Below are 10,754 nucleotides of genomic sequence, written 5' to 3' on the forward strand. Positions count from 1 at the left end.
TCGCACATATATATATATATATATATATATATATATATATATATATATATATCATTCCCTCCAGCAAACGTAATCGGTTCCCCTAGAAAAGGTGATTCTCATTAGGGGAAATCAGTAATTCTGCCCATATTTCTGCCGTTTACGAGTGTTTCTGGAGTTTCATTGTTACATTGTAGTTACCATTTTATCAAGGATTGGTTTTAATTACTTATGCGCTATAAAACCTCTGAAATGAAGATGTTCACCAGGCTTTCCTAATTTCGGCGATCTACGGTAACTCAGAATTTGCCTGTTAGATGGTTTGGAACTCCTTTAGTTTCTTCTGATTTATGACACCTTGCACAATCTTGAAGAGAAGTTACGACGACTGTCAGTTTCATAACCTCATTTCTTCGCTTTCTAAGACCTCTGCTCGACTTGACATCCAAGGATGGTAAGCAAACCATTGTGCCGCAAGTGGAGTCTGCGTTCCGCATTAAATCTATCATTCGTGTCCCCATATTCATCATAAGGGCCTGGTGAAAATGGAACGCAACGGTCACAATAATGCTCCACCAGCCTGGGGAGTAAGTCATGTGCACCTTGTCACGTACATCCTATCCTGCTTCGAGATTTGTACCGAGCTCAATTATTGGGATCCCTAGCGTATGTCGTTTATTCTTCAACGTTCAACGACCAACGTCATTAGAGGAATGATCGCTCAAGGGAAGGACTGTGGTAGATGTCTGCATGAACTAAGAGTCAGAAACATGTTTCGTCATCTCACAATCGTGAATCCAACCAATGTGGTGTTTCGTTGTAGACGTGCCCGTTGTTTGGTCTAGTTCGACCTATAATTATGATGGGGCGTTCTTGAACGCACATTCACGAACCACCTTGGGGCAAAGACCGAATAGGTCTGGTGTTTTGTCGAGGCAATCAGGTCGAATGTGGTTGGTCTGAAAGCGCATCTGGCGAAATTGGGTCAGTATATACTGATCCGTGTTTCAAGTTCCTTTGTACTTCTTTTGTTCGTACGAGCTCGAGATAATTCAGTGGTTGAGGCGCGAATTTACCAACCGAAGAGTCCACGGTTCGAAACCGACCTTGTCATCTCAATTGCTCTTGTCTAGGTTTGTGCAACTTGGCAGTATCTCAACTTTCGTGCTTCTTTTGGGTAAGGGGCGAGATTGCTCAAGTGGTTAGAACGCGAATTTACTGACCGGAAGGTCCGTGGTTCGAATCCGATTTCTCCTTTCTGGGCTTGGTCAACCTGGCAGTACCCGAGCCCTCGTGCTTTCTTCGGATAGCATGGTAACTAGGCACCGAAAGGGTGTTAAAGCGGAACCACTGTTATTATGATTTCCCGCACGAAGTTTCAGTTTCCATCTCCATCTACGAATCTTATTATTAGGTTTAATGAATGTAAGGCTAGCCAGCAAATGGACCGGATCATGTAGGTGGTGAATGTTGTGAAAAATATGCCAGAAATTGGTGGCTAGTTGGAAGCGGTGGCGGGATTTGTAGAGTCCACATTCACATCATTCTTGTTTCAACTGTCCTCCCACATCATCATCATTGTCATCTGTAAGAACGGCGTACTTGTCGTACAGCGGTTGTATCTTCCACAGTTTCGTTCATCGATGATCTGGGGAGATGGGGTAGGTAGCTGCGCAATCATTCTGGTTAGTCCGCACCAAAGGGAGGAATCACTGGGTTAGAGTTTCGCTCTTACTAGAGCTCGTCAGCATTGCATATCCGTATCCTTGCCGGGTTTCGAATTCCGGACGTCTGACATGCTAGGTGGGCGTATGACCACTACTCGAACAGCGCAGGTTTAAACTGGCGAACGTGTTCACGCTTGAGCGGATGGACGCCTCAGATGAGGACGATCCGGTAACTCACCGCCTGTCAAGACTTCCCACTAGTCCAGTAGCGCCAAGAATGCTTGAAACCTGTTGGACAGTTTTTCGATTGGTTGTAAGTGACGACCGTCATTCCTGTAGGTTTCTGCGACTGGTATTCCTGTCCTTCTTAGACACGGTTATCGACGAAATCCAGCCTAACCAAGAGGAACCAGCTGATGCGACTGGCTTCATTCGTTCAATGTGATATTCGACCAGTAATACTTGACCAGTAGGATGGGCAGTGCGAACTTTTTGGGAGAAGGGAACAAAACTGCCTCCCCGTTGATTCTCGAGGATATGCTTCTTCGGTGCTGGATTGCATTGGGAAATGTTCCATGTCACCACATCTATCTCCATAACCAAATGTATCGTTGTAGATTCCCTTGAAGTTGGTGTATTCTGACTTGGAACGTTTCCGATTCCGTTGACTTTTTCTTTCCGGTACGAACGGAATCAGCCGTTACATATACTTTTTGTGGATTTCAAAAAACTTGATCCAATGGATACGAAGGTGCTGGGCATAATTCACAAAATCTATAACTGGTGTTGTTTCGTCAGCTCATTTGTGAATCACCTTGGTGTTAACACGAGACTCAACTGAATCTCACAATATCGTGAACTAGAAAATTATTTGTGCAAATGATTGTATAAATCCGGCGGCAGTTTTCGTTTGAGAGTTGTTTTTGAATCTCTAGAAAAAACCTGTATGAAACCCCGGGAGCTAAAACCGCTGTATCCTGCTACCGGGTTTGCAGCTGAGTAATTTGGACTGACTTAACTGAATGGGAGACTTCAAATGCGCAGACGTTGAGCTTGCTGTGTCAAACATATCGGAGTGGAATCACATTCTATCAAGGAGTTTAGGCACTGTTTTTTGCACAGGTCACCTAAAGTCTTCTATCCAATTCCACTGTTTCGGAAGCGTTCTTTCACTGCAGCTACGCTTGTCTTCGCAGAAAGAATCCAGAGTACCAATATTTCAAATGAATTGCCAACCTTGCTCATCTTTTGCTCTTTTCACGTAATTTAGGCACAACTGCCGGTCTCCTCAAGTTTCCCCTGGTGTTAATGAACTCTGCCAAAAGGGGGTTGCGTGAAGAGGCCAAGTATAATACGCGTCATCTAACTCCCGATACCAAAGAGAGCGAATACGTTGCCTCGTGCGGATTCCGTTACCTGAAAGGTTTGTTGTTCGCTGTACTCCTGTTTCTCATTTGGTGTATCATTCGTTGTCGCATGACGAACGGTCATCGTCGAACTCCTACGCTTCTTCATGTTTTTTTTTTCAGTTTTTGCTGCGGTCCCTGTTTATGTAAAGGCTGTTTCTGACAATCTTCCGATCCTTGATCACAGTTAGATATCTACATCAGTGGGTCTCATTCATCCGGCTCGCTGTCACTTGGTATCGGGATCGAAATCACTTTTTCCTTATTCCGTATTCTGTAGAAGCCGCAAGTTATAATACTATCAATTTTGAGAGTGGAAATCACTTGGAAATCAACAGAAACAGATCTCGTCTTACAATAGACGGCTTCAGGAAACAGTGCGCTCGCACGTGACAACGAATCATGTTAAACAGTCTTCACTAATCTACGCTGGAAGGCCCAGAAGCACTGAACAGTTGATTCATCCTTATTGGGAATCATCAGCAGTGCGAATCTCACGAAACTCCGAAGAGTCTCGAACCCGCGACCTCCTGGCTAGTAGTTTAAACACTTAACCGTTCGGCCACGAGCGGCTGATCAGTAGTGTGATTAACTCGCACTTAGACAGGATATAGCGCCGCTCACCTTCCAGTCACGGGATCCACATCACGCGATCACACGTGTTGACTGACCCCTCGAGCAGCGACTCCTCAGATAGATCACGCATCGGGTGAACTTCATTCTTCCACTGAGCTACTTATTGACTGTTGGTAGCATGAGGAGATTTGGGGTTTTTGTGGAGATTTCGTCCTGTAAGTGAAGCCAATCTATGCTGAACACTCCGGAGTTTCGTGAGATGCGCACTGCTGAGGATTCCCAGTGAGGATGAAACAGCTGTACAGTGCTTCTCGGCTTTCCAGCATAGATCGGCTTCACTTTCAGGACGAAATCTCCACAAAAGTTCTTACTAAACTTGGGATCCTTTATAGATTTCTATGGTACCGGTGCGTGGAACGGCAGCAAGGGGAAGCACCATTAAAGGCATACAAAAAGCCCTTCCAGGCTCAACTTTATTAGAGTCGACTTTGATATGTAATGGTTGATAAAGAAGCAAACACGTCCCTTGTGAGAAACAGTAAACTTCGATTCACTTGTTTACACTTCGCACCCTCTGTCTGTGGAAGTTGTTCGGGCCTACCTTTTCTCATGAATTACTCGTTATTCTCTTGAGCTTCACCGGTGTCGCCACTTTGAAGCTCGTCTTAAAGAGGTTTTTCTGATTCCTCTCATCTGTTTAGTCATTACAAAGTCTCACTGAGAATGCAACACTCTTCTCAAATGCACAGCCGTGGTCGAATTGCACAGGCCTCCCGGTAACAGAATAAGCCATTTTGGTGGTTTCTTAATGTCGTTAATGGCCCTTACCTTCTGCAGTTTCTGTGGAATGACTGATTAGTATTTTGTCTTTCCTTCCCTGCAAACACTCTGAGTTGTTCCATGTTAACCTGCCTAACAAACCTTCCTTTCCGTTCTTTCTGTCTATGCCAGCACAACCTATTGTTACGTCAGACCAACGAAGTTACACGCCCCTAGCCGACGCTGCCGAAAAGGCGCGAAGTGCGTCACCAAATCTCCTCAGTATACCCACCTACACTAGATCCTGTGGAGTAATGGAGGCCAGTGAGGTTGATTTTACTCGATTACAGCAAATCTACTTACCCAAGGGCATCCAAATTGATACGGGCTCATGGGCCGGGGATCGGGGATACCGTCTACTTACCACCTTCCTAGACCCCAGACACTTTAATGATCGCGCCTGGTGCTTTGACACCCCAGGTTTCATTTGTCCTGACCAGGTTAGTTGTTCTAAGAGCAATTTTTGACGAATACATCCATTTTCCCTCAAATCACAGCCTGTTTACTACCTCGAATAGGTGTGGAGGCGCTGCAAAAAAGCGTTCTCGTCTTTTCTGTTCAGTTCTCGTGTACCTGCAAGAGGGTTCATGCTGAGGAAAGACAACCTGTAATGGCATATGCATGTTAGTTTTGGACTAAACCACTGATGCACACCACCGCTTCACTATACTGCTCTTGTCTCAAGCAAATATGTTCGGGGGTTCCGAAGTGTTTCCCCGACGGAGATTTTTTCTCGTGTGAGGTCGACTGCTACTAACCGTATGGCATGTGTTCTGCGCTGTGTTGATCAAATTTCATTTTTATCCGGATGTTCCCCAATGGGTTTTTGAGAGTGGTATAAAATTTCCCATCTCAACCTAATTTTCGACTAACTTTCAACTCCCTCGCATATAGGTGAGTCACTCACACAACAGTGAATCTGTTAAGTGGTCATCAACCCTCACTCCTCCGGTTTTCTCGCCTTGCTGTAATACATAAATGAAGATCACTAAACATCAAGACGTATGTTTGCACAGCAACGAAGACAATCCTGCTTGCTTGGGACTTGGAGATATTGAATTCTCGTGCGCATGCATGCGTTTGTGTTACTGCCTTGACTGATGACACTGTTTTTCCAAAGCCGAATTCTCGGCCAGGTTAACTCAGACCTTGTCAAAAAGTTCATGACGTTTAAGAAAAACTTGTGTTTTCTACAGATTGCCATGACGGGAGGTCGGTAGTCGATCTGAAGGTGCGCGTGTTGGAATCGGGCTCGGGTCCACTACGCCACCAGGGCTAGTTCATGAACTGTGTTGGTAACTCTTCTAACTGGTAGTCAACCAAAAACAGGGCTGGGTCAGTGACAATATTTTCAGTAGGGTTCTTCCTTTTGGTTGGTAAATATACCATTTAGCGAACAAGCGTATGTTTTTCCTTTGGTTTTGGGACGTTAGTTTCCTCAAAGGGGAATTTCAGTCAAAAAAATTCCGTGCCTTCTCAATCGTTCTCTCGATGGAGGTGCTTCATATGGGAGGTTGTAAGAGAGGAAAGTAGTGTGCGTGTGTCGTTAGGAAAGTACTCTTAGGCCGCCAACCACTGGTGTATACGCATAGGGATTCCAAATCTTTCCAGAGTTTGGAGCAATATCCGTCAATTCTGGTCGTTTAATTAACTACAAGCGCCGACCCCAGAGGTGCCTAAGTCGGAGGTGAAAAGCTCATATCAAAACGCATCGCAACAGTGTTTACGTCATTTAGTGTGTTTTGTATCTGGATGGAATCCGAACTAAGTAGCGCAATATGATCCGCCTACTCCAAGTGTTTCAAGTCTTCCCCGGTGTCTGTCTTGTGTGATGAAAGTGTTGCGAAATCACGCGAGTTCCGCTAATTCTTGGTCCTTGTTTCAAATCGGTCACTGGTGCTTTACATCTCTACTTTTACTCTGGCTTGACAGATGTTTGTTGCTTATGTAAGCGTGTCAGTTTTGTGACCCACCCGCTTCGCCAGTTTCATACTGCTAGATCGTCTGTGGTCTTCGCCGTCGGCTCCTGAAAATATTTAGGGGACCTGTACTGTCACTGGGTTATCACGGAGGGCTGGTATTGTACGGTCTAATTCATCCAACAAGCGTGGCCGGTTGGTAACAAACAGCGTGCGCTTTCGGATTGATTAATGCCGTTCCTGTATTTGCCCACTCATATTTGGCTTCCCTAGTTGGTGGGGCGAGATGGCTCAAGTGGTTAGAGCGCGCATTTACTGACCGGAAGGTCCGTGGTTCGAACCCAACCTCTGCCTCTCGGTTTCCCCTGTCTAGGCTTGGGCAACCTGGCAGCATCCCAACCCTCGTGCTTCCTTTGGGTGGCATGGCAGCTAGGCACCGGAAGGGTGTTACAGCTGAACGATTTCCTTGGTTGATGTGGTCCACCTCGCATAGCTCTGCCTAGCCGGATATCTGCGGGTGACGACGGTGCATGTACTGGCAATTCTTTTGCTGGCGAAGCAATCGGCTTGTAATTTCAACCCCTTTGCAGAGCTGATTTTAGAAATTCTAGGAAAATATCGGTTTAACTTTCCAGTGCTAGACTGCCTCCCTCTCTCTACCCTCATTCAGACGCTCAATTACCTTTCCAACAAGGATCTTCAGGCAGTTAGCGAACTAAATTCGAACAGTGCTCACAGTAAACGCAAAGCAAAAAATGAAGCGGACGGTTCTCAAAGAGCACTAATTGTTCCCCGAACATTCATTATGCGTCCGGGGTTAGCCCTTCTCTTGGGTAATCTGGGACGTCTGGACCTGCTTCAGGTAAGGGTATTTTCATCATTCTGATCAGTTATTTACTTGGAGACTCTATGGATACTTACCTAACGCATCATTCTTCGTACTTTCCGACTCAGCACCCATCTGTCAGCCACTTTTGAACAGCGCATAACTGCAGTTTTCACTTGTATAGTATTCATGGTTCTTCTGAGATGAATCTTTTCCAACTCAGACCTTTGTGGTGCATCACTACGTTGCCAACTTTTGTTATCCCTACTTGAGTAGATAACAGTTTTGCATTTGGTTTGACTAAAGTTTCAGTTTTTGAGTTCACTCTCCGAATCCGGTTGTGCACTGCATTAGGAGGGCTTGTTACGTTGACCTATCATAGTGTGGTTTTCACCAATTTGTCTAGGGCGTTGGATCTGCCGAAGTTGTTTTCCGTATAAACAAGATCAAGGTCACATGACGTGATATTCATCTGTCTGTCGATGTTAGAATTTCCAGTAGTTTGGCGTATGCTGTTACACGGGTCAATAACCTGACCACTACCAGGCTTTCTGTTCGATCGGTATGATTGAATCACTGCTGCTGATTTGTTCAAAAGCTTTAAATTACTTCACGATACCTCGTAAATAGCACCAGATCGGTCCTACTAAACAAGTCTCATTCAATTGGTATCCCTTGAAAGCCTGGGTGGATTAAAAACTCCACCAAGTTGTGGTGAATTGTAGTTGTGGAAGCCCGAAGAAATTCCACTCTCTTCTCCAACAAGCGGTCATGCTAAAATACCGTTTTATTCGCCTTTTCTGAGGTTTCTCGACCTTCTGACTCAAAAACACCTAGCCAGCGTGGTTTGTCATATATTCACACGATTGTATTGTATTGCCCCTCTTTTCGTGTGCTTCCTGACATCCTTTTTCTTCATACAGTCCCCGGGACCCGTCTACTTCACCACGTTCAGCACACTTCCAGTGCATATTGTCGAACAGACAGAATTTGAACAATATGTGACTGAACACGCCGCTTCTTTAGGCCCTGGTCATGAAGTAAGCGATGGAGGACCTTGTGGTCACCTGCCTCCGCTCAAGAGTCGTGTACTGGATCCAGTGAGCCCCCAAATTTCTGCCAAGATGAGCAGCGTTGACGTGGTTTTATCCGGTGCCGGTACGTCTTGGAATATTTCCATTAATGTCCTTGGTTTTCATCTGCCTGACCGTGTTACATCAAGAGGTGAAAACCTGTCTTCATTGGTTAACTGGTCAACTTGATTCCAGGGCGCAATCTGGGGCAGTCGTATACACCCTCTAATTAAATTACCTTGCGAGATTCCATCTCAGGTGATTGCCTATCAATGTGTCGGACGGCCCGAGGTTTCAACTCTACTCGAGCGTTCTCGCTGCTGTTGTGTATGCTCTTCAGTAATCGGACAGTATTTCGCCTCTCGTACCTCTTTCGAGTTGTATTGCAGCTCCGCACTGACAGGTTACCACAGCTGATTGTGTCGAAACGGGATTTCGCATACTGTGGACTTATTGTCTTTCTATCGAGCTGTTCAACCAGTCCAATTAGTTCTCTTTGGAGGCGCAAAGCACTGAGTACATTTCACGCTGCAAAATTACTCAGGGAAGTTTACCGGAAGCAAACTAGAGAATTCTTATAAATCGGAGAAGTTGTGCGCCCATTCTCGCTGATGAATTTCTTCTCTGTAAAGAATGCTCTATCGTTCCACTTACACGCTCGTTCTCACAGAAGACCTCTTTCTCTGCATTAACCCATTCCTGACACATCTTCGGATTGATTACAATTCGGTTCATTCTCGGTATCTTTTCGGATGAATATTCAATCGAAATCAAAAGTTAACCCGAACCTAGATGACGGCGTACCACAATGGAAATGAGACCGCGATTTTTTCACATCAATGTAGCTTTGACTACAATGAATGAAAACTCATCCCTTAGTGTTGATGCATACTAACCCGATAAACATCCGGCAAGGGCAGGAGTCTTGTTTTCCAGCATGGGTGGCGAAGATCTGCCCTGACCAGACATCGGAAGAAGCAGTGTGTCCTTCCGAAATTATTCAGGCACCAAGTTTAAGTCCACAAGGATCAGCATGGTTCGCCAGATAGTGCAGTGATGGCTCCACTCTATCGTTATGTTCTCTCGAGGTGGAGGATACTGGTTCTGAATAGCTGTAGGATCCCACCGAGAAACGTGGACTGAGCTGTTCTGGCACACAGAAACTGCAACAACTGTGCACGATTCGCTTGTTTTCTGCAAAAGTACGGTACTGATAGATCCTTCGTGGTCATGTTGCAGCCCTAGCTGACAAGTAATTCCTCGCATCTGGGATTCCATCGAATTCTGGTTTACAGTAAACTAAATGTGACAGACAAATTTTGCGGCTGGTATTCGTAAGGTATTTCAGGGATAGAACTATTTTCCAGGTGCCAACGACTCATTGACATTATCCAATGTGAAACATCAACTGTTCAATAGGCCATAAGATCACTTTCGACTCGTTGGCAAAGCACTGCGTATATGAGAGAGTCTATGTTTGACGTGGATGAAAAACTTTCCGTAATTGCCTCAGAGGAATATGACCTAGCAAAGGACGGTCAGCAGGGGAGACCGACTTGGCGTTCAAGGTTAAGTCTCCGAATGACTTGGCGTTTTTTTATTAAAAAATCAGCACGACCTTCAAACAGCACTCCAGTTTATTACCCAGTGTGAAAGAACTGCAAAGGAAGATGATGGGTTTCCTCAAACAACAGAAAAACGATTTGATTCCATGAGCATCCAGTTAACACGAACAGTTAACAATTCAGTCCATCTTTCCCTCCAGATGGACTTGATTTCATGGAATTCTCTATTCGAGAAGTTCTTTTATTTTCATAAGGCACACTCAGTTCCACTGATATTCTACCTCAGTGGTAGTTGTCCTGAATTTGTTTCTATTTTTTACTGTTTTCAAGCCACAGATTTTCAAGTTTACTGTGTCACACATTTATGGTCCAATTTTTCTAGGTTGGATTAGTGTCGTTGGAATATCAACCCGAAATGGCTCAACATCAGATGAGGAGGAGTTAGAAGCTGTAGAATCGCACTCATCTTCTGGCCAAATTCACCTATGTGCGTGGACACCTGGAGGACTCGGGATCTCGGTTCGGAAGCCGCCATTGGTCCCTAATGCAGTGAATAGGCGTGGAAAGCGCCTACTGTTTATGCGTGAATTCGGAGGCGACGCATCCTAGACCTCAGTGATCCATACCACTCAAGTGTACATTATCCAGCCCAGCCTGTAAATATATATTGTGACAGAAAGCTATCCGCGGGTTCAGTCACCTAGTCTTTACAATGTAGCGTGGGTAATCAGGAAGTCAGCGACACTTGACGTTCACAAGGATGTAGTAACGGTGCACGCCGCCTTTGAAATGATCAGCTATGAAATTTGATATTATTGGAGCCGCACACATTCGCACAGTTTGGGTGACGCAGAAGAGCAAACCGCAGGGAGGCAGCAATGTGCGCTCGTTGCAATCGAAAAGGCAGGTACACGTCAAGTAAGG

At 45.2% G+C, this 10,754-nt stretch overlaps 1 protein-coding gene across 1 annotated transcript in view; it reads left to right on the forward strand.

Moving 5' to 3' along the window:
• The window catches only part of T265_12727 (hypothetical protein), a gene marked incomplete at both ends in the record, with an annotated part of 21,872 nt that extends 11,396 nt beyond the window's left edge, over positions 1 to 10,476 (forward strand). Inside the window, 5 exons of the mRNA XM_009165167.1 lie at positions 2,917 to 3,069; positions 4,580 to 4,887; positions 7,037 to 7,228; positions 8,116 to 8,350; positions 10,213 to 10,476. Coding sequence (XP_009163431.1) covers positions 2,917 to 3,069; positions 4,580 to 4,887; positions 7,037 to 7,228; positions 8,116 to 8,350; positions 10,213 to 10,439 — 1,115 coding nt within the window. The remainder of the gene's footprint in view (positions 1 to 2,916; positions 3,070 to 4,579; positions 4,888 to 7,036; positions 7,229 to 8,115; positions 8,351 to 10,212) is intronic.
• Between the last annotated feature and the right edge of the window lie 278 nt (positions 10,477 to 10,754).

The sequence above is a fragment of the Opisthorchis viverrini genome, assembly GCF_000715545.1.
Source record: "Opisthorchis viverrini unplaced genomic scaffold opera_v5_12, whole genome shotgun sequence".
Lineage (NCBI taxonomy): Eukaryota > Metazoa > Platyhelminthes > Trematoda > Opisthorchiida > Opisthorchiidae > Opisthorchis > Opisthorchis viverrini.